Genomic DNA, 23898 nt, shown 5'->3' with positions numbered 1-23898 from the left:
TACAAAGGGATAGTTGAAGAACGCACGATTTGCACGTGTCAGCAGATTACGTGTTCAAACATCCTGTGGTGGATGAGCTCGGAGAAGCTTGACTCCAGGTGGCTGCTGTTGAGGACGCGCTCCTCCGTTAGTCATAATCTCAGTTTAAACCCGACAGGCATGTTCCCCAGAGTGTCCGCAACGAACTGCTGAGAGTCCTTCTGTGGAGAGTTTAGCCCTTCCTCTCCATCGGCATGATCCCCCTGGTTATTCAACGCAGGTGTTACACAATTTTCTGCGACTCCAAGGGCTCTGCTTGTTTATAATAAATTTGATAAAAAAAAATAAAGGCAATAGAAGTACGTGTGCAGTTTAACTTGCTCACAAGGATTAAAGTGATCTCAATAAAATTTGAAAACTACAGCTTATTTTTAAGGTGCAGTTCAGGCGGAATGACTGGAGCGCCCTCACGTTAAGAGGTTTAGGTAGATTGCATATGGAGTCTGTGTACTAGAGGGGCACCATGTTTGTTGTGGTGGATGATATGTTTCAATCGGGACTATGGACCAGTTAGCATATAAACAGTGTAACCTTTGCATCTGTGCTGGACGGATGCTTTACCACTCAGTTGTGAGAACCGTTTTAGAGTGAAACACTATTTGTTACAAAGTTTGTAAAACTTGTAATGTAAAAGTCTATAATGTGTGGTATTCTTACAGATCTCATCTTTCAGGGGTAATACAATATTTCTCGTGGGATCCACTGTGGAGAAAAACCAGGATGCGTTTTTCCATCCAGAAATCTGCAGCATTTATCATCCATGGTAGGTATCTAAGAACTAGCCAGCTTTATCCTGCACTACTAGTCACCAGTAGAGAACCTTGATTTATCTTCATATTTTTGTTTCCGTAGGGATAAGCGTGCTTTTGCAGCTTCCTTTTGGACAGACTCTGCACCCTCCAGTCTCTACAGGTCAGAAATGTCTTCTCTTACTCAGACTAATGAGAAAACGTCAACATGTCTATGTGACACGTTTTCTCTGTCATGCTACAGGTGCTGGGGGCTCAGATCCAGTGTTCTACTGCAAGGCTGCAGGATGTGCTGCTGATGTGACGGTAGTGTTCTGTAATGATAAACTGGTTCAACATGGCCTCCTCCCAGACTGCTCAGCACCGCTGCTGCTCCACACAGCGTGCCAACGTGATGGTCGTGCTTTTGCTTCCAGCCCAGCAGGAACTGGCTGTCAATTTGAGGGGGATGGGGGAAACATTCACGCAGAAGAATGTACAGGTATTTCCCATTTAAAGTTAATTGCAATTCTCTAGCTGGAGACTACATATGAAATGTAGAGAAATGTAGGGAAACGTATTCATACCTAATAATCTTGGATACGTGTGCCATGTTACACCTCACAGACTTTGCTGTCCTTTTTTATTATTAATTATAATTTGTTATTATAATTTTAATAAAAGGTCATTCAAACTCAAATGGTAGCTATAACAAATATGGTTCAGATGGTGGTGATCCCAGGGCTATAAGCTTGTAATGATTAATACCAATAATGCACTTATTAATTAGCTGTTATGAACTCATTTATGCTGGAACAGGAGGTCTGATCGGTTTCTGACCGATGAGATTTATCCAGCAAGCGTTGATAACCCAAATTATAACTGCAGTTAGAGTTTAATCCTTACTCCATTATCACCATCCAATGTAAATGTCTCTGTATTAATCTCAGACGTTAACTCAAAAAGAGGTAACTCTGTATTCTGAAAAAACATGCAACTCTGGATCGAAATAAACAAACAGTTATTATTCCACACATTGTTATTTATTGAACCAAAAGCAATTCCCTGTTATAGTAATTATTCTAATTCAACAACCGAGGAAACTCACTCACTACTAAAATAAACATGCAAAAATATATGAAAATAAACAAGTCAAAAATGAATAAGAGATAGCAATGGTAAGAGGTAGCAATCTCAGTTCAATTCACAGTTGTTTGAACATCACATTCAAGATGTTGGCATTTGAGGTAGCAGCATTGAAAGACAGAAATAGCTCTGAGAACGGGATGGACGCTTCCCTGTTTTCCAACAAGCTAGCTAATAGCTTAGCTACGCTGCCCTGTCCAAAGATGGCAACTGTGACGACACGTAGCTTGCAACCTTGCGTGATGCGTAAAGGGGAAGGTCTTAATGACGTAATCAGCGCCCACGCTCATGTGGAGTGTGCCTTGACTAGGGAGGTGGTCTGAATGAGGAATTCAAAGAAAGAGCACGGACTGAAAATTCAGACAAAGCAATTGAACTGGAGATAAGAAGAAGGAAAGAAAAATGGAAAAAGATTGAAAAATCGGCTCTCGGCGAGCCACTTATAAGGACCACAAACCAAAACACAGCCAAAATCACTTACAAAATGCATGGACATACATCAGAAATATCCAGCAGGTAAAATAAACTCCGTCTTGGAGTAATTAAGCATTAAACTAAATCCTGATAGGTTCTGCCCAGGCACAAAATATATATCACCTTTATGGGTGAAAAGAGAAATAAAAGAAAGAGGGGAATCTTTTCTTTACTCTGACGTTGCCTCAGCGGGTGTTCTGGTCTCGGGTCCGCAAAGCTGGTCTCAGTTTCGGCGGTGCCGGTCCGTCCGTCAGCGAGGAACGGGAGGAGAACCCCTTCGTCTCTCTGGGCTTTTCAGACGCTTTGTCGGCCAGACAAAAGCGAGGTTCGACGATCACTGGGAGATGAACGGCTCTCAGTCTTTGATCGAAGTGGATTCAAAAGCACTTTTTAAAGTCTACCTCCTGCATCGGCAGTGCAGGGATGAAGTTGCTTCGGAGATTCTTGATCCAGCAAGAAATCAAGCACGTGTGTGTGTGTGGGGGGGGGGGCGGGAATCCCACGGAGTGAACAGCTGTGTGTATGTCTTCCCAGTCTGGCGGAGTGCCAAGTAAAGAAGAAAGAACGCAGTGCGCGGCTGCGTTAAATACCTTTATCATAGCAATGTTATCTCGTTGTTGTCTCGTTGTTGTTATGGCTGTTGGCCATTTTGACCGTGTTGCATGATGGGAGTTGGTGGCCATTTTGACCGCATTAGATCATGGAAAATGTGGTCTGTCACGTCCTGAAGTGGTGTAAACACAGCGGTATCTCAGTAAAAGAAACTGGATACAAATCAATGCCAAAAAACAACAACAATGCATCAAATTCTTTCTACTTCACAATAATGCTCTACCAGATCTACTAGTTTTTTTTTTAGTTGTCCACAGAAAATCATCATAAACAAAATAAAGTCTAGAAAAAATTAAGCTGTGTGTAATCGATCTTTATAACGCGTTTCACTTAGTGAATCGAGTCACTTAAATGTGTCATTGAATGGGTCTGTATATTTTCTTCATGTGCCAGAGGGACGCACTGTTTAGTAAAGATGACTCCAGGGAAAAACTGTTCACGCTAAATTTGATCTTTTCAGCTTAAACATTACTTGATCAGCTAGAGGAGAGTTTAGACAAACTTGATGTTGAATCAAAATGATTTTCTGAAAGCTTTCCTAAAATTTTTCTACTGACTTCACACTAAAAGTTTACGATAGTTCTCCATTGAAAATAATGGAGGTGGCTACGTTTAGTATATGGTGATGTACCTTTTCTGATTCTATTGATCAAGTAACACTTTCTTGTGCTTTCATTTCTTTTCACAAGGCACTGACCCCAACTGCCTTTGGATTTCTGGTAAGTATTGGTTAAAGATGAACGTCTTTAACCTTTCCTGTTTTCTCTGAACATTAACTAGAGTTTTTTCCTGTGTTTCAGTTTCTTCCCCATCACCAACCACTTCCAACAAAGAGAAGAAAGCAGAGGGTATCAGTCCAGGATACATTGCCTTAGCAGTCATCTGTGAGTTCCAGTCTTCATCTAGCTGTGACGCTCTGCGTTCAGATTCAATGCTTCAGGCACAAATCTTCTCTCCTCCTACTTGCGCCCGTCTCCAACACCTCAGTGTGCCGTTTCACCTGCTCAGTCAGCTCTGCCCTCCCTCTCTGCTGCAGACTCTGCTTCAGTCCCTGCTGCTACTTCTGTCTAGTAGCCTTTCCAGTCAAAGCAATGACCGTGTGTGTCGGGGACACCCTGTCCTCCTTGGGTGGAGCTTGTTTCAGAGCGTGCTTCACCCCTGATGATGGGAGACTGATTGGATTCATCTGCTTTGTACTGAGGGCCTGGCTTCAGATCCCAGCAGGAATGGCTACTCTCTGCATGGAGTTTGTTCTCCCTGTGCATGCCTGTGTTTTCTCTCTTGCTTCCTCCCACAGTCCAAGAACACGACTGTTATATTTGTAGGTCACCTTAGGTGTGTGTGTGTGCTTGGTTCCCTGTGAAGGACCTTTGACCTCCCCAGGGTTGTACCCCAGTGACCACTGGAGAGAGGCACCAGCATTTACCCTGCAAGGATCAGGTGTAGACAAGTGGCTGCATAGATGGAAATATTTATCTGGTCAACAACTTGCAAATTAACGCTGTGTCTCAGCGATATTTGTCCTGTTGTTTGTTTTTCACACGTGCCTGACTGGAGGGAAATATGGAAGAATAAGGTCCAAAAACATGTCCATCATCTCTTTCAACTCTAAATGGGAAAATGGTTTTACAACCAAATAACTTTGTGCTGACAAAGACGTTAATTTAGATTTTGATCATAAATTTAGATCAAAAGCAGGTAAAGGATAAGCAACGGGTTGTTCCTTCTGTTTTTGTGTGCTGTTCTGATTTTGTGTGTACAGAGCACTACGACAAAAAGAGGAAGAAGTGCTTATATTTCATAGATGGTGAAATATGCATATGATACATAGATTTACATTCAGATATTGTGCCTCCAGTGCAGCTTTATGTTTATGTATTAGAATAAATACTGGATCTCTTCTTTCACATTGGAGGCCAAAATGAACAACTGCCTTACACATAACAACGATGCTCAACTACTAAACGATCTTTTTTGCCATTATCCGTCCACTTGCTTCGCTTTTGGCCAAAATATCCTTACAAAGCCTGGCAGTAAGGTGAGATCTGAAATTTGTCTCTTCTATTAGTAAATGTGGCAATTTCCTAAATATTTATTCTTTAATTCCACAGTAGGTAGCATTGCCCTTGTTGCACTTGCTCTTTATCTTTGGAAGAGACGTAGAGGACCAAACCAGCAGCCAAACAGGTACTAAGATATAAGATCATTGTAATGTGGGAACAAAAAATGGTACTAGTTGATGTTAATACAAACTCATTTCAGTGGCCCTGATGTAAAGTGATGTAAATCTTACTGATAAAATGTCATGTTTCGTGACTTTAGGGATGTTGAAGCTGCTGTTCCAGTGGATGATGATGCCATACCTCAACTAGGACATGGACATTAACTCATTTCACCTCATTTATCATATTTATCTCATCTGCACTACCAGTCAAACATTTACTCACCTCCTCATTCAATGGTTTGTCTTGTTTTAGGAAAATATTTTGGAAAAACTAAAATATTCAAGATGCTATGAGTTATTTCACGATTTAGTGTTTGATACCTATTCTAGATACTTTTGATGTCTTCATCTTGTATCTTCAGTGTCAAAAGTTATAAAAAAATAAGGAAAAACCACTGAATGACAAAGGTGAGTCTGGACATTTGACTGGAAGTGTACATTTCCTCTTAACACGCTTTACAACTGTTGTGCCATGAAATTAAAGCCATGATGAAATAATTGATGTCAGAGTGAATTCTGACCATGCAGCCGGAGGACAACTCACAAGGGGGTTGTGAGAAAGAGAGTTTCAGGCTGGGACGGCCTCTCTCGGCAGGGTGCCTCAGTCACCATATCAAATAAACAGCATCTTCAGGGCTGTGATTATTTTTGTTGTTGTTGCAATTTGCTACTTAAATATTCGCTTACGGTGGCTCAGAGGTGTCACCACTAGTACAAACAATTTAATATCAGACCAAGATAACCCGACTAATCAAACATAAAATTCACATGATTTAATTCACTAAGAAAAAAAAATCTGGTCCAGCTAGGGAAAAGTAATAGCTCCCACTTAAATCATGAGTGACTGATAAAATTTCAGAATGCTGAGTTCAAATTGACTCGCCACCACTAGAGCAGATTCCTGCCGATCTTTAATAGAACATGTCTAACAACATGAAGTCAGCTAAAAGATCTAAAAAAAAATAACAACATGCCAAGGCCTGATTTAAAAAGTTTCAAGAACTGATGACACAAAGGTGGACATCTATTAGTCTGGAAAGGGTTTTAAAAGCTGTTTCTGTGGCTTTGGACTCCAGAGAACCACAGCAAAAAGCTGTTATCCCTTAATTGTGAATCATAGTGGAGAACCCTCCCAGGAGTGAGCGGAGCACCAGAATAACTGATGTTGTTCATCAACAACTCATCCAGGAGGTCACAAAAGAACTCTGAACATCAGGTGAGAGGGGGAGCAAGAGGATATTCCGCAAGAAAAGTGAGGCGATTTTGCAATGAATATGGCTGAGTTTACTGCAGTCATGCCAGCCCTCAATTGGTTTTGTAGATCATGCGATCAACATGCATTACGGTAGTAATGCCTGAGACTACTTTCCAAAATAAAAGCAATGTGTGACGTGTATCCACCTATTTTATTCTTTGTTTTTTTACACATATCGACTTAAGTTAGTTGAAATAATTTCTTACAGCTTTATGTTTTTATATTATTCAGATCTGCTGCTGAATATGGATATATATATTTTGGTCAGAGTCACTTTTAGGCCATAGGCTGAAGCCTGTATCGTTCAGGTTCGCTCTACCTATTTAGGGACTACTAAATGACACCTACAATAAAATCCTAAGTGAATTTTGAGCCCATAACCAAAAGTTCTCCAATCGCTTTGCGCCAGTATTTTTACAGTAATTACTTAAAAGTGTAACTATATCGGTAGCCTGATCACACCGTAATCACACCGCTAATCTACACTCGAATCAAGCCGCCTAGCCGTTAGCCAATCAGAGCGCGTCATTCAGGTACGCTCTCGCACTTCGAGCGGAAAGAAAACAACAACAACAAACATGGCCTCTCCCGTGGAACAGCGTATTCCCGTTGGGTCAGACAAAAAACGCCAGAAAAATGAGGATTATATATGCATCACACACATATCATCGGTGGACAAAGAACGGACACAGCCACTAACAGTTGTTCGTTGGAAGAAGCTGGTTGTATGTGCCCGTAAGTGGCTACAAATTGACAGAATCGACCGCACGTTAGCGGAGGTTGTATGTGTACACGATGACGAGTTCGCCAAAAATAACAACGATGATGATTCCACGTCAACCCTGGCTTCATGGAGGTACACAAACTTGGTTTTCATCCAACTTGTTATAGACGTTTCATCCATAAGAAACGAATTGCCAGTGCTGAAAAACTAGCAGAAAAACGGGGAGCATCTGGTGGTGACAACAATGGTTCTGATTCTGATCACGAATCTTCCACAATCACGTCCACGACTAGCCGGCCACCATCGCCAAAACGGTTAAGATCCACGACTAAATCATCGAGGTCTGGCAATGTACTTCCTGCTATCTGTATAATTTGCAAGAGGCTTGACCGCTTTGTGAAAGAAGGACACATGACAAAGAAAGATAAATTGGTCCAAGCAGAAACTATAAATGCTGGTGAGTAGATAATTTGCAGACTGCATCTTTGTTTGTGGCTTATAACCAAAAGCAAAAGTAATAAAAAAAAATGCATGTGTAATTGGTGCCAGCCCAAGCCTGCTCATATCATTATGAAAAAGGCGTATGAAGGCTATGTGTAGGGCCTCAATAATAATAAAAGGCATTATTATGAACTTGAAGTGATGATAGGCAATTCATTCATTTGTCAAATAATGGTTAGATTTTAAATTTGTCACCCAACTACCAGTTCAGTCTCATAAAACAGAGAAAAGGTATTTTATATTATTTGTTGGCAGCTGGTTTATGATTAAACTTTTTTTTAACTCTCTCTTTGCTAGGGAGTTTGGTTAAAGCAGCTGAACTGAAAATGGACGAATCCATCCTCAAGGATGTACGTGGAAAAGATTGTGTCGCAATTGAAGTGCGGTACCACAAACGGTGCTACAAAGAATGTACAAGATTTCTGGTGGCTACAAGTGATGAAAGGTGAATTTCAGATAATTCAAGTAGAATATATGTGAAATACAAATACTTGAGAGTGAACCTTATATTGATGGTAGGGTTACATTCTGGGGTTAAACGTTTTTGAAAGTTGATTATTCTTACAAATGAAGCCCAGTTTATAGAGAAATTATATTGTAGTAAATAATGTAGAATAAACATTTGGATGCAGTTTTACATAAAACATTTTAACCATAAAATTTTATTGAATGAGATATTCTATCATTGTTAATTTTAAGATTGAGTAAGCATTTTAACTAATCTGTATTTTGCATTGTTTCACACAGGATGCCAAAAGTCTGGGAGTATGCCACTGTACACAGAATTTTGTGACAAAATAATTCGGGCACAGTTGATTAAAAAACAGGAAATCTTCAGGATGAAAAAGCTCTCTTCCCTGTTCCAGAAAATGATACGAGAACACCATGGTCATGGAAGTTACAGGTAATTATGATTCATTAATAGAATTATGATTCATTAATAGATTTTGATATTATTCACATCAACATATATTTATTATTCCTTGTAACTTTTTCACAGATCAGATCTTCTGAAGAAAAGACTGAGGCAAGACTTTCCCCAACTAAATTTCTACAAGCCTCTGAGGAAAAACCTGAGTGAAATGGTTTTTACAGAAGCTACAGGACTTCTCAACAAGGGTTCATCAACTGAAACTGAGTCATCAGGATCGCAAGATACTTTGTCGAGTGGTGGAGAGACAGTTCAGGAAGGTCGTACATATGCAGCACAACGAGACCATACCAGAACCATTGATAGTGCAGGTATAATTCTTAAACAAGCAGTTAAGAGTGCCCCTAAAATGAGTGCCAATTGGCCTCCTACATCTGAGGATCTAAATATTTCCTCAGCTAGAAAGATTGTGCCAATTGAACTGTATAATTTACTTGCTTGGTGCATAGGTGTAAGTGATGAGTTGACATTATCTAACATGGTTAATGTATCGGAGGAGGTTGATCTTCGTTTACTGTCAATCTGCCAAGATATTATTTATTTATCCTCAAAAGGTAGAAATCAAACCCCAAAATCTCTAACACTTGGTTTAACTCTGCACTACTTGACAGGGTCATTTCAGGTTGTAAATATGGTGAGTAAACTTGGTCACTGTGTATCTTGGGAATCTGTTGTAGGTTTTGAGACAAGTCTTGCTCAGCTTCAGTTGTCCAGAGGTTTGGATCTCCCACAAGGGTTTGCCAGTAATAACTTTATTGTTCTAGTGTGGGACAATGTAGATTTTGGAGAGGAAACATCGTCAGGGAAGGGTACCACCCATCACACTATTTTCTATTGTAATTCTGAAGTCGTAACAACCTGAAGTGATCCTAAAAAGTTTAACATCTCTTGCTGGGTCCAACAAAAGTCATTGTTTAAAAACAGAAATGTCTTCGTGCCTAGTTTTCACTGTTCAAATTTTAGCTGTGTAAAATTTTGCTTCCAATATTGTAACTGGTCTGCTAGGTCAGTGGTTCCCAACCTTTATTTCTTAAAGCCCCCCCTGCTGAAGTCCAAGACAAGCCAAGCACCCCCAAGCCTTACACAGGCCCGCACAAACGTATTAAAAGATTAAAGTGATTTGTAATGAACATTTATTTATTTGAAAAATAAAGAATAAATGGCAGCTATGTAATTTTGTTCTTATTATTTTTGATTAATAATGTATTTTTTATGTCAACGGGTGTACAGTGCACAGAAATTAACTACAAACTCCAAAAAAGAGACCTAACATATAAACTTCAAACCTAAGCTTAACTTTCATGAGCATGTCCACATTTTCAATATATTTTCCAGTTCTAATTTACAAACATGCATAAAGTATAAACTAAAAAAAAAAAAAAAAAAACAGTCCCATGTGATTATACACACTCAACTACTGGCTTAAAAAATAAAATTATACAACAGTTTCAGAAACCAGTACTAAACTTAAAACTTTTTTTACTTCTTATTTGTTCAGTTACTAATGGGTACCTTGAGCTTGCATATTTTTGACCAGGGATGCGATGTCAGGTTTGATTGTTGTGATAGCTAGTCTAAAGTCCTAGTGAACATCGAGTCTGTTTCTGACTTTAGTTTTTATTGTTAATAGCGCGCTGAAAGCTGCTTCAGACAGGCATGTAGTGCTAAATGGGAGAATAACCCTGGTTGTTGTGTGTTTGGCCAGTGTGGGAGCTACAGCGTGTCTTTTGGCAATCCAGAACTTTTGAAATCCTTTTTCCTGGAAATATCTTTTGGACACGGAATCAGCTTGAAGGTCACAAAGCTCATCTTCACAGCCGATGTATTCTACGTCCTTCGGGGTGGAAACGTAGGGTTCCAACACCCACGATTCTCTGGATAAATACTGGTCCATGTCGGCAAAGCGGCTCTGAATCTCATCGCGGAGAAGGTTCATGTGCCGCGTAAACTCTGTGCGCAAAGACGCACGCACGGCGCCACCAGACTGTTTCAGCAGCAGCGGGAAATGCTGCAAGTCCCCCTTTGACATTTTAGTGACTCTGTATTCCAGTTTGCGCACAAAAGCGTCCAGGGCGTTTTTGCAAAGCATGATGTTCGATTCTGGCCCCTGCATCCGCTTGTTTGTTTCGTTGAACAAAGTGAATGTGTCTGCCAGATAAGCCGCTTTGATCCAAAACGCGTCAGTCAGTTGTTCAAAGAGTGGCCGATTGTGATCTTGGATGAATTCTTTTATTTTTTCTTGTAGCTCAATAAAACGCACAAGCACGAGTCCACGCGACAACCACCTCACCTCGGTGTGTAGCAGCAGTGTTTGATGAGCTTCGTCCTCACACAGCTGGGCAAAAAGTATTTTATTAGAAGGGCGAGCTTTGATGAAGTTTACAACTTTAACTACAGTTGATAGTGTGTCGCTGACGAGTTCTCCACGTATTTTTCTTTTTTAGATAACGTATCACAAGATGGTTTTAAGAGTAAGTTGATGGTTGATGGTATCAGATTGCCAGATCCACACAGCAAAAGCCTGAAGGGACGGAGCGAGTCTGTGAAATGCTGGCCAAGGGTTCCGTACCGCGACATATACAAAGGATTATTTTGGTGTTTTTGTCTTGTTAAAATGGGTGGGTGTGTGGGCGACATTGCAACGTAAACACAGACGTACTAGCGCGCGTGAACAGGGGGCGTAATGGAGCCGCTATCTGGAGCAGCAGACAGCGGCTGCAGCGCATCGACTCCGCTTCTCCCGGCCCCTTCTAGCGATCGCCACCTCCCCTCCGCCGCTATTTAAGCAGAACAATGACTAGAGCAGAATTAAGTTGTATTTTCCGCAGATGAAGTGTAGACTGCAAATTCTGTCGTAGTATGATGGCTCCCCCAGTCCATTGGGAGGGTCTGCCTGCGCTCTTTTCATTGAAAATATCCATTTCTTTCTTCGTCCTTCCTCCTTCGGTAAACGAAAGAAACGTACATCCAATGATTTGGAATGCCTCTCTGTGCGACCGGGAGCACAACAAGTCGTAGGCATTGTTTAGATTCCAAAACTAACTAAAAGTACACTCTAAATCACCCGTTTTGTCATGTAGTAGACAAGAACAGTACTGTTTTTGCCTATCCGCGGGACCCGGATGTTGCACTGACATGCGTGAACCAAAAATTATTCAACCTTGGACCAAAATATTTAATACAATTTATAAATATTGTAAAATCGATTTGGGTGTGCAGATTTTTTAATTATGATCACAACCATAATTTTCTTTTCTTTTTTTTAACCATAATTTTCATCACCTCAAAGCAGAGAAAGCTCTGCGCCCCTCCTGTGATCTCTGGCGCCCCCCCTAGGGGGGCGCGGACCCCAGGTTGGGAATCACTGTGCTAGGTGATAAAATTCACACCACTTTTCATAGTTATTAGTTAACCAGACACAAAAGGAGATCTTGTTATTAGAGTTTTTCAATTGAAAATTCAAAGAATTGCAGTTTTCATGTGCAATAAAGATATATTATGGGCAATTGTGAAATTGTTAAAAAGTGTATTTTTTCATTTAGAATAATTCCTTACTTAAAGCACGCAGAACATTGCCGCTTTATAAGCTCTGAGTAAGTATGAATGTCTGTAGGAATCATAATTTTGAGTCCGATCGCCTGAATAATAAAAAAGTTACAAGGGTTTGAAAATGGTAGAAGACCCAAATTTGTCACTTTTTTGGGTAAACTGCCACCTTTGGCACCCATTTTCTCAAATACTGGCAGGAATCCCATGGAGAACTTTTTTCCCCAGCTCGAGTACATATTTAAGATTGGAAAACTGCTGTCGAAAAGTAGTCCCCAGGTTAGTGGAGCGAAATCCTATTTCTAGCCTCATTTTGAGCTTCAGCCTATGGCCTATTTTTAGCCTGAATAGCTACTAAAAAATTAACAGCCTTAAACAGGCTTGCTGTTGCGATGACCCGGATAACTGAGAATTTGCACAGGCATACACAAACAATTTGTTTTTCCAAGTGACCACTTTCCCTTACAGACGTCAGATTTAGATCTCGAGATCTTACTCATCAAAATCCATCTCTACATTAAGTCAATTTGACTTAAGTTACTGTCAATGTTGCTACTAAACGGTACGTGTTCAGGGGATACTGTCACTTCAGGCTGACAGTAGAACATCTCCAGATGATGCTCAACAAATTTTATCCACATCTGATATGGAATTTCAAAATAAAGGCCCTTCAAAATCTCTCTATATAGTCACTTTTACCTGAGTTGCTGTCAATGTTGCTACTAACCCTTATGTTTTCAGTGACAATTGAAAAAAGCAACTCAACATAAGATTTTACAATTCTCTTTATCCAAATTGCTGAGGTTTACATTTTCACACTATGTACATACCAAATTACACACGCAAAATAAAACAAGGTCCAGAAAAAACTGAAATGGAAAAAGGTAACCATAAAATGTTCAAAAATATTAATAATATTTACATTGTTTGCTGACACAGAACTTTGTTTTCAACAAACAAAACAAAGGACAGTTCCAGTTGGATTCCCTCATAGCTTTCAAGACATCTTGATCTTAACCTTGGCACTGCTCATGGAACCATCTGCTAAATGTGTCACTCTGTATCTGCACAAGTTACATGATAAACACATTAGGGGGACAATGAGTTGGCTCAGGCTAAGGGAGGCGCCGGACTACAGGCTAAGGGAGGCGCTGGACTACAGGCTAAGGGAGGAGCCGGACTACAGGCTAAAGAAGGCGCCGGACTACAGGCTAAAGAAGGCGCCGGACTACAGGCTAAGGGAGGAGCCGGACTACAGGCTAAAGAAGGCGCCGGACTACAGGCTAAAGAAGGAGCCGGACTACAGGCTAAAGAAGGCGCCGGACTACAGGCTAAAGAAGGCGCCGGACTACAGGCTAAGGGAGGCGCCGGACTACAGGCTAAAGAAGGCGCCGGACTACAGGCTAAGGGAGGCGCCGGACTACAGGCTAAAGAAGGCGCCGGACTACAGGCTAAGGGAGGAGCCGGACTACAGGCTAAGGGAGGAGCCAGACTACAGGCTAAGGGAGGAGCCGGACTACAGGCTAAGGGAGGAGCCGGACTACAGGCTAAAGAAGGCGCCGGACTACAGGCTAAGGGAGGCGCCGGACTACAGGCTAAGGGAGGAGCCGGACTACAGGCTAAAGAAGGCGCCGGACTACAGGCTAAGGGAGGCGCCGGACTACAGGCTAAGGGAGGCGCCGGACTACAGGCTAAGGGAGGCGCCGGACTACAGGCTAAAGAAGGCGCCGGACTACAGGCTAAAGAAGGCGCCGGACTACAGGCTAAAGAAGGCGCCGGACTACAGGCTAAAGGAGGCGCCGGACTACAGGCTAAGGGAGGCGCCGGACTACAGGCTAAAGAAGGCGCCGGACTACAGGCTAAGGGAGGAGCCGGACTACAGGCTAAAGAAGGCGCCGGACTACAGGCTAAAGAAGGCGCCGGACTACAGGCTAAAGAAGGCGCCGGACTACAGGCTAAAGAAGGCGCCGGACTACAGGCTAAAGAAGGCGCCGGACTACAGGCTAAGGGAGGAGCCGGACTACAGGCTAAGGGAGGCGCCGGACTACAGGCTAAGGGAGGCGCCGGACTACAGGCTAAGGGAGGCGCCGGACTACAGGCTAAAGAAGGCGCCGGACTACAGGAAGGGAGGCGCCGGACTACAGGCTAAAGAAGGCGCCGGACTACAGGCTAAAGAAGGCGCCGGACTACAGGCTAAGGGAGGAGCCGGACTACAGGCTAAGGGAGGCGCCGGACTACAGGCTAAAGAAGGAGCCGGACTACAGGCTAAAGAAGGCGCCGGACTACAGGCTAAAGAAGGCGCCGGACTACAGGCTAAGGGAGGAGCCGGACTACAGGCTAAGGGAGGAGCCGGACTACAGGCTAAGGGAGGAGCCGGACTACAGGCTAAGGGAGGCGCCGGACTACAGGCTAAGGGAGGAGCCGGACTACAGGCTAAGGGAGGCGCCGGACTACAGGCTAAGGGAGGCGCCGGACTACAGGCTAAAGAAGGCGCCGGACTACAGGCTAAAGAAGGCGCCGGACTACAGGCTAAGGGAGGCGCCGGACTACAGGCTAAAGAAGGCGCCGGACTACAGGCTAAGGGAGGAGCCGGACTACAGGCTAAGGGAGGAGCCAGACTACAGGCTAAGGGAGGAGCCAGACTACAGGCTAAGGGAGGAGCCGGACTACAGGCTAAAGAAGGCGCCGGACTACAGGCTAAGGGAGGCGCCGGACTACAGGCTAAGGGAGGAGCCGGACTACAGGCTAAAGAAGGCGCCGGACTACAGGCTAAGGGAGGCGCCGGACTACAGGCTAAGGGAGGCGCCGGACTACAGGCTAAGGGAGGCGCCGGACTACAGGCTAAAGAAGGCGCCGGACTACAGGCTAAAGAAGGCGCCGGACTACAGGCTAAAGGAGGCGCCGGACTACAGGCTAAGGGAGGCGCCGGACTACAGGCTAAAGAAGGCGCCGGACTACAGGCTAAGGGAGGAGCCGGACTACAGGCTAAAGAAGGCGCCGGACTACAGGCTAAAGAAGGCGCCGGACTACAGGCTAAAGAAGGCGCCGGACTACAGGCTAAAGAAGGCGCCGGACTACAGGCTAAGGGAGGAGCCGGACTACAGGCTAAGGGAGGCGCCGGACTACAGGCTAAGGGAGGCGCCGGACTACAGGCTAAAGAAGGCGCCGGACTACAGGCTAAGGGAGGCGCCGGACTACAGGCTAAAGAAGGCGCCGGACTACAGGCTAAAGAAGGCGCCGGACTACAGGCTAAGGGAGGAGCCGGACTACAGGCTAAGGGAGGAGCCGGACTACAGGCTAAGGGAGGCGCCGGACTACAGGCTAAAGAAGGAGCCGGACTACAGGCTAAAGAAGGCGCCGGACTACAGGCTAAGGGAGGAGCCGGACTACAGGCTAAGGGAGGAGCCGGACTACAGGCTAAGGGAGGAGCCGGACTACAGGCTAAGGGAGGCGCCGGACTACAGGCTAAGGGAGGCGCCGGACTACAGGCTAAAGAAGGAGCCGGACTACAGGCTAAAGAAGGCGCCGGACTACAGGCTAAGGGAGGAGCCGGACTACAGGCTAAAGAAGGCGCCGGACTACAGGCTAAGGGAGGCGCCGGACTACAGGCTAAGGGAGGAGCCGGACTACAGGCTAAGGGAGGCGCCGGACTACAGGCTAAGGGAGGAGCCGGACTACAGGCTAAAGAAGGCGCCGGACTACAGGCTAAAGAAGGCGCCGGACTACAGGCTAAAGAAGGCGCCGGACTACAGGCTAAGGGAGGCGCCGGACTACAGGCTAAAGAAGGCGCCGGACTACAGGCTAAGGGAGGAGCCGGACTACAGGCTAAAGAAGGCGCCGGACTACAGGCTAAAGAAGGCGCCGGACTACAGGCTAAAGAAGGCGCCGGACTACAGGCTAAAGAAGGAGCCGGACTACAGGCTAAAGAAGGCGCCGGACTACAGGCTAAGGGAGGAGCCGGACTACAGGCTAAAGAAGGCACCGGACTACAGGCTAAGGGAGGCGCCGGACTACAGGCTAAGGGAGGAGCCTAACTACAGGCTAAGGGAGGCGCCGGACTACAGGCTAAAGCAGGCCTCTGCAGTTTGGAAATTGTGTTTCTTAAAAATTGCAATTATACTTCAAATGCAATTAATAGTCCATCCCTAATTGATACTTACCTTATATAACCAGCAACATCGGAGAAGCCTGTAGCGATGACTTGCAACACCAGGGATGTTGACTGCAGCACACACCTTTGACCAAAAGCTATTGTAGTAAAAGACCTTTTCATCGTCATTTTCTCAGATGTTTCTCTGTCTGCAATACGATTTCCTGTATGGTTATGTTTTTCTTTGATCTGTAGAACAGACTAATAACAGTTTGCTGTAAGAAAATGTTGGTCAGTCTTAAAAAGATGTAACATTTTCAATAAAGAGCAAAGACTATGTTTTGTACTAACCCCAAACAGCCAGAACCATAAAACTCTAAGGGAACAGTAGTGGAGTACTATCAGTGCAATACAAATTTAAAATATAATAACAAACAAATTTTATAATTGTTGCCACAAAAGGTAACTTCCCCAAAATAATTTCATATTTTTAGAGAACATAAGGAAAAATAACAGTAAGTGTTTGTATATTACAGATTAACATAACATAAACATCTATGTAAAAGTATTATTATTAGTTATTGGGTCATAATTCTTTCAACCTAACTGTGTTGACCCTCCATTTATTAATGAACATGACTTTTTTCCTTTGTTGTCACTGTTAATATTCTGAGTGGGTAGCATGCAGCTATTGTTGAAGAAGAATACGATCATTGTAAAACGCGCCTTTCAAAGGGAGGGGAGGTTAGCACTAGTGCTTTGACAAATATACAAAAAAGCTCAATAATGCCCATATGTTGCAGTTCAAGAAGCCCGGTATTCATAAATCTTTGCTCATCCTTTATGATATGGCTTCTCATATTGAAAATAAGTAACAGAATCTAACTGTTGTATCATAAAGACGTAGGCCTGCTTACCCTTGCTGTTTCTTGGACATCCTGCTTTCCTGAAAAACAAGGCTGTAAGCGGTTCCATCACCGTCACCCCGGAAGAGCCTGTTTTTATGTCCATCCCACAAATGGCAATGTACACCACATTAATGCATCATCTGGTGCATAATCATGTTGGAGAGGCAGGCGCCAGCTCCAAACTGTTCCCACAAAGTTGAGAGCGGGGAATTGTCCAAGATGTGTTGGTCTGTTGAAACATTCACAACTCCTTTCACTGGAACTAAGGGGCCAAGCCCAGCTCCTGAAAATCAGCCCCACACCATAATTCCCCCTCTGCCAAACTTTACACTTGGCACAATGAAGTCAGACAAGCACCGTTCTCCTGGCAACCGCCAAACCCAGACTCCTCCATCAGACTTCCAGTTTTGAGAAGCATGATTTGTCACTCCAAAGAACGTGTCTCCAACGCTTCGCATAGCTGCTCAAGAATGGAAACCCATTCCATGAAGCTCTCTGCGCTATTCTTGAGCTAATCTGAAGGCCACATGAAGTTTGGAGGTGTGTAGTGTTTGACTCTGGAGAAATTTGGCAACCTCTACGCTCTATGTGCTTCAGCATCCACTGACCCCGCTCCGACAGTGTACGTGGCCTAAGACTTCTTGGCTGAGTTGCTGTCGTTCCCAAACACCTCCATTTTCTTATGATACGGCAGTTGACTGAGGAATATTTAGGAGCGAGGAAAGTTGACGAACGGAATTTGTTGCACAGGTGGCATCCTGACACAGCTTCACGCTGGAATTCACTGAGCTCCTGAGAGCAACCCATTCGTTCACAAATGTTTGTGAAAACAGTCTGCATGCATAGGTTTTATACTATGACCACGGAAGTGATTGGAACACCTAATTCCAATCATTTGGATGGCTGAGAAAATACTTTTTGCAATATAGCGTATATATTTATGTTGGAACAGTCTTTTATTTTGAAATTCCACATCAAATCTTAAGGAGCTTTGTTGAGTCATGCTGAATTAAAAAAATTCACTTAAACTGTAAGGGTTAGTAGCAACATTGTCAGCAACTTAGGTCAAAGTGAATATATAGAGATTTTGATTGGCTTTTACTTTGAAATTCCACATCTGATGGGGATGAAATTTGTTGAGCAACATCTGAATGTGTTCTACTATCAGGTTGAAGTGACAGTATCCCCTGAAAATGTACCGTTCAGTGGCAACATTGTCAGCAACTTAGGTAAAATTTACTTAACATAGAGATTTTGGAGGGCTTTAATTTAGAAATTCCACATCATGTATATCCATTTTTTTACTCGCTTTATACATCATGGGGTCACAAGGGGTGCTGGTGTCTATCTCCAGACAAGACAAACAACCATTCACACACACACCTAAGGACAATTTAAAGAGACCAATTAACCAAACAGTCATGTTTTTGGTATGTGGGAGGAAGCCGGAGTTCCCAGAGAGAACCCACACATACAAACTCCTTCCAGAAAGACCCAGGACACTAACCCAGGACCTTCTTGCTGCAAGGCAACAGTAGGTAGGTATTTTTTTAGTAGTTATTCAGGATAAAAAGTGACTCTGACCAAAATATATATTTCCATATTCAGCAGCAGACCTGAATAATAAAAAAATACATAAAGCTGTAGGAAAGTATTTCAACTAACTTAAGTCGATATGTGTAAAAAAAAAACAACAAAGAATAAAATAGGTGGATACACGTCACACATTGCTTTTATTTAGGAAAGTAGTCTCAGGCATTACTACCGTAATGCATGTTGATCGCATGACGGCAGTAAACCCAGCCATGTTCATTGCAAAATCCTCCTCCTGTTTTGGTTTTCCGAGTCAAACGAAAGGCGGCGTTATTACGTGTATTACGTCCGTGGATAGTGGGCGCGGTGCGGGCTCTCTGTCGGACTGCTGCTGTACAACAGCGGCGTGCAGATAAAGGAAATCTCCTGGAGTGTCATCACGAAGTCTGACTGCTGTCAGTGTGGTTTCAGTCCGTTTGATTTTTACGGCAACTTCGTTTTTGCTCCCTCTCTATTTATCATCCTCAACCAGCTCTCAACCTTCACTGGCATCACTCCGCCTGTTCCTCGTGCTTCCTCCACCTCGTTAAGCAGTTGATTTTCTTGTCACAACCTGCTGCGACACTTCAGTGATACCTGCTTTGGACGGAGGAGGCTGCCCAGGTAGGGGATTTGTACCATTGTAATATTTAGGTCAAAGATGTAGTAGCCTACCTCAGGAGTTTACGTGAAAGATAGAAAGGAAGTAATTTTCTATATAGTTGGTCGTTAAGTTAGGCGCAAAGAATGTGAATGGGGAGGAGGGGAAAGGCTGCGGCGCAGCGGAGCGGCTCCGTCTGATGCGTTCGAAGACAAAAAGAAAGGTGAAAATCCGCCCCAACTTTACACCGCAGCCTTTGATCTGGATCAGCGTGAAGTGCGCCCTTACAATGAATATATTCTCCAGGCTGTGTCCTTGTCTCTCTGGGGCTACAGTGGCACACAATGGTATGCCATTAGCCGGTTGCTGGTTCGACACTTATGTCAGAAAGTCAGAAAGACTGAAGTGTGCACCGTGTCACACTTCAGCAAGACCTTAAAACCTTTGAGTGTTACTAAATAGATAGGTCATGTATAGTCTATATAGCTTGGAGTCTGTGACTCTTTAATGCTATATAGACAGCATTCCAGCATTCAGAGTTAACATAGCGGCAGTGTGTACCGTGTGGTGGTCACCACAACTTCAGCTGAAGTGACACAGTGTTATGATTGAAGAAGGAAGACACTGAATGAGAGCAAGTACAGAGGCAGGCAATTCAGTTAAAGCGTTTATTGTTATTTGTGGTTATTTGTGGATCTGGATCTGGATGTTGTTGACGGTGCAAGACTTCCGCTATGTTAACCACACAAAGTAATCTGGTTTGTCTGTGGTAATGTGGTTTGCACTGTTAGTCCTAATGTTATCTTCACATGCAAAAAAAATAAAATAAATAAAAATAAAGAAATCTCCTCTCCACTATAGGTCACTATACATGACCTATATATTTAGTACCACTCAAAGGTTTTAAGGTGCACTTCAGGCAGAATGACTGGAGTTCCCTCACGTTAAGAGGTTTAGGTAGATTGCATAAGGAGTTTAACTTTCTGGTGGATGATGATGGGTCGCCGTGGGTGTATTGGTTCCTATAGAGAAACATTATGATGTCAGCGGGCCCAGCTGGGTGCCTACGTGGGCTTGGTCCGTTTTCAATTCAATTCAATTCAATTTTATTTATATAGCGCCAAATCATGAAACATGTCATCTCAAGGCACTTTACAAAGTCAAGTTCAATCATATTATACAGATTGGGTCAGATTATACAGATTGGTCAAAAATGTCCTATATAAGGAAACCAGTTGATTGCATCAAAGTCCCGACAAGCAGCATTCACTCCTGGGGAACCGTAGAGCCACAGGAAGAGTCATCTGCATTGTACATGGCTTTGCTGCAATCCCTCATACTGAGCAAGCATGAAGCGACAGTGGGAAGAAAAACCACCCATTAACGGGAAAAAAAAACCTCCGGCAGAACCGGGCTCAGTATGAACGGTCATCTGCCTCGACCGACTGGGGTTACAGAAGACAGAACAGAGACACAACAAGAGAAACAAAAAGCACAGAAGCACACATTGATCTAGTAATCTGTTCTACATTAGATGGTAGTAGCGGGTGAGCCGTCTTCTCTGGATGATGTCACAGTTAACAGAACGCCAGACCAGGTGTACCTACTATGAAGAGAAAAGAGAGAGAACAGAAAGTTAAAGCAGAAATGACAACACATAATGCATAATTGAAGAACAGTAGAACTCAATATAGTGAGAAAATTAGATCCTGATATACTCCAGTAACCTAAGCCTATAGCAGTAAAACTATAAAGGTAGCTGAGAGTAACATGAGTCACTAGTTATAATTTTTGTCAAAAAGAAAAGTTTTTAAGCCTAGTCTTAAAAGTAGACAGGGTGTCTGCCTCACGGACCAAAACTGGGAGTTGGTTCCACAGGAGAGGAGCCTGATAGCTAAAGGATCTGCCTCCCATTCTACTTTTAGAGACTCTAGGAACCACCAGCAGACCTGCGGTCTGAGAGCGAAGTGCTCTGTTAGGAACATACGGGGTAATCAGAGCTCTGATATATGATGGAGTTTGATTATTAAGGGCTTTATACGTTAGAAGAAGAATTTTAAATTCTATTCTTGATTTAACAGGAAGCCAATGAAGGGAAGCTAAAATTGGAGAAATATGATCCCTCTTGTTGATTTTCATCAGAACTCTTGCTGCAGCATTTTGGATCAGCTGAAGGCTTTGAACTGCATTTTGTGGAATTCCTGATAGTAAAGAATTACAATAGTCCAGCCTTGAAGTAACAAATGCATGGACCAGTTTTTCAGCATCACTCCTGGACAGAATGTTTCTAATTTTGGCGATATTCCGGAGGTGAAAAAAGGAAACTCTGGAAACCTGTTTAATATGGGATTTAAATGACATGTCTTGGTCAAAAATAACACCAAGATTTTTTACTTTATTACCAGAGGCCAGTTTAATGCCACCCAGATTAAGTGATTGGTTAAGAAGTTTATTTTTTGAGGACTCTGGCCCAAAGATTAAAACTTCGGTCTTGTCAGAATTTAGATGCAGGAAATTTAAAGTCATCCAGCTTTTGATGTCATCAAGACATGACTGCAGTCGAAGTAATTGATTGGATTCATCAGGATTTATGGATAAATATAGCTGAGTATCATCAGCATAACAGTGGAAATTAATCCCATGCTGTCTGATAATTTTGCCTATCGGAAGCATATATATAGTAAAGAGAATTGGTCCAAGGACTGAACCCTGTGGTACCCCACAGGTGACCCTAGAGTTTGAGGAAGATTTATTATTAACATGAACAAATTGGAATCTGTCTGACAGATAAGATTTAAACCAGCCTAATGCTTTCCCCTTAATCCCTACAGTATGTTCAAGTCTTTGTAGGAGAATATTGTGATCAACTGTATCAAACGCAGCACTGAGATCTAACAGGATAAGTATAGACACAAGTCCATTATCTGAGGCCATGAGAATATCATTAGTGACCTTCACCAGAGCTGTTTCAGTGCTATGATGAGCTCTGAAGCCTGACTGAAACTCCTCAAGTAGGTCATTACTTTGTAAATGTTCACAAAGTTGATTAGCAACTACTTTCTCAAGAATTTTAGATAAGAAAAGAAGATTAGATATAGGTCTGTAATTTACTAACTCATCTTGATCAAGAGAAGGTTTCTTAAGTAAAGGTTTAATAACAGCTACTTTCAAAACCTGTGGTACATATCCATTTACTAAGGATAGATTAATCATGTCTAAAATAGTGCCACTGATCAAAGGGAATATGTCCTTAAACAACTTGGTTGGGATTGGGTCTAACATACAGGTAGAAGGTTTAGATGAAGCTAAAATTTTAGATAGCTCAGAAAGCTCTACTGCTTCTAAACAGTTCAAACACTGCGCAGATTCTAAAGATTCCTCCAATGCTGCCTCACTTACTGAGGACGAGGTAATCATGTTTGGGAGGATGCCAATTATTTTATTTTTAATGGCATCAATTTTATTTATGAAGAATCCCATAAAATCATTACTACTGAGAGCTAAGGGAATGGATGGATCAACAGAGCTGTGGCTCTGGGTAAGTTTGGCAACTGTACTAAAGAGAAATCTAGGATTATTTTTATTCTCTTCAATTAATGATGAAAAATATGCTGCTCTAACTCTGCGGAGGGTCTTGTTATACAACAATAGTCTGGGACAATAGTTTTATGGTCCCATGTTCACCCCAGCTCCCCTTGAGTTCATGTAACCTGACGGAGTGGAGGCAGTAGATGCTGAGGAGCGCAGAGGTCTGCGACTTTATGTGGCCTTCAGATTAGCTCAAGAACAGTGCGTGGAGCGTTTCATGGCGTGGGTTTCCATGGCCGAGCTGCTGCATCCAAGCCATACCAGATGCTGCTGTATAAAACACGTTGGCCCAGGACTCAAGAGCAGAGGAGGCACTTTCTCTGAGGTGACGCATCACGCTTCTCCATCCGGCAATCTGATGGATGATGAGACTGGGTGTGGCAGTTGCCAGGGGAACGGTAACTTGTCTGAGTGCATTGTGCCAAGTTGTGATGTTTGGTGGAGGGGATTTCAGGAGAGGTGTTGTGTTCAGGAGCTGGGCTTGGCCCCTCAGTTTCAGTGAAAGGAACTCTGAATGCTTCAGCATACGAGGACATTTTGGACAACTCCACGCTCCCAACTCTGTGGGACCAGTTTGGAGACGATCCCTTCCTCTTCCAGCATGATTGAGCATCAGAGCACAGATGAAGGTCTATGAAGACGTGGATGAGAGAGTTTGGTGTGGATGACCCAGACTGACCTGCACAGAGTCCTGACCTCAACCTGATGGAATAGATTTAGAGTGAAACACTATTTGTTTGTAAACTTGTAATGTAAAAGTCTATAATGTGTGGTATTATTACATTTGTGTAAGAACAGATCTTGTCTTTCAGGGGGAACAAAATATTTCTCGTTGGATCCACTGTGGAGAAAAACCAGAATGCGTTTTTCCATCCAGAAATCTGCAACATTTGTCATCCATGGTAGGTATCTGACAATTAGCCAGCTTTAACCTGCATTACTAGTCACAGTAGAGAACC

The 23898-nt window shown here is 43.1% G+C and overlaps 1 protein-coding gene and 1 long non-coding RNA gene across 4 annotated transcripts; both read left to right on the top strand.

Annotated features, from left to right (window-relative positions):
* Positions 1-890: 890 nt before the first annotated feature.
* Positions 891-23836, top strand: LOC110368456. 2 transcript variants are annotated; one of them, XR_004932018.1, is made up of 8 exons: positions 891-951; positions 1033-1269; positions 3689-3718; positions 3800-3883; positions 5026-5037; positions 5111-5186; positions 19244-19374; positions 23752-23836. It is a non-coding gene; the product is annotated as an uncharacterized LOC110368456 (long non-coding RNA). The 2 variants fall into 2 exon arrangements; XR_004932017.1 differs by lacking the exons at positions 19244-19374; positions 23752-23836 and adding an exon at positions 5322-6306.
* LOC118564744 lies at positions 8461-12513 on the top strand. Of its 2 annotated transcripts, XR_004932010.1 has the most exons (3): positions 8461-8607; positions 8704-9639; positions 12008-12513. XR_004932010.1 is itself a non-coding variant. In XM_036143630.1 (2 exons), exons 1-2 carry the CDS (start codon positions 8471-8473, stop codon positions 9494-9496), a joined length of 930 nt encoding a protein of 309 aa, XP_035999523.1. In that variant the 5' UTR covers positions 8461-8470; the 3' UTR covers positions 9497-9730. The 2 variants fall into 2 exon arrangements, 1 of the variants encoding a protein (XP_035999523.1); XM_036143630.1 differs by lacking the exon at positions 12008-12513 and having other exon boundaries at positions 8704-9730.
* Positions 23837-23898: the final 62 nt, after the last annotated feature.

The sequence above is a fragment of the Fundulus heteroclitus genome, chromosome 12, assembly GCF_011125445.2.
Source record: "Fundulus heteroclitus isolate FHET01 chromosome 12, MU-UCD_Fhet_4.1, whole genome shotgun sequence".
Lineage (NCBI taxonomy): Eukaryota > Metazoa > Chordata > Actinopteri > Cyprinodontiformes > Fundulidae > Fundulus > Fundulus heteroclitus.
The sequence above is the reverse complement of the archived record's forward strand: the minus strand, read 5'-3'. Positions and strand labels throughout refer to the sequence as shown.

Coding starts and splice junctions, on each gene's coding strand:
- LOC118564744 (XM_036143630.1), top strand. CDS start 8,471: ATGCCACTGTACACAGAATTTTGTGACAAAATAATTCGGGCACAGTTG. Junction 8,608..8,703: donor CATGGTCATGGAAGTTACAG/GTAATTATGATT, acceptor ACTTTTTCACAG/ATCAGATCTTCTGAAGAAAA.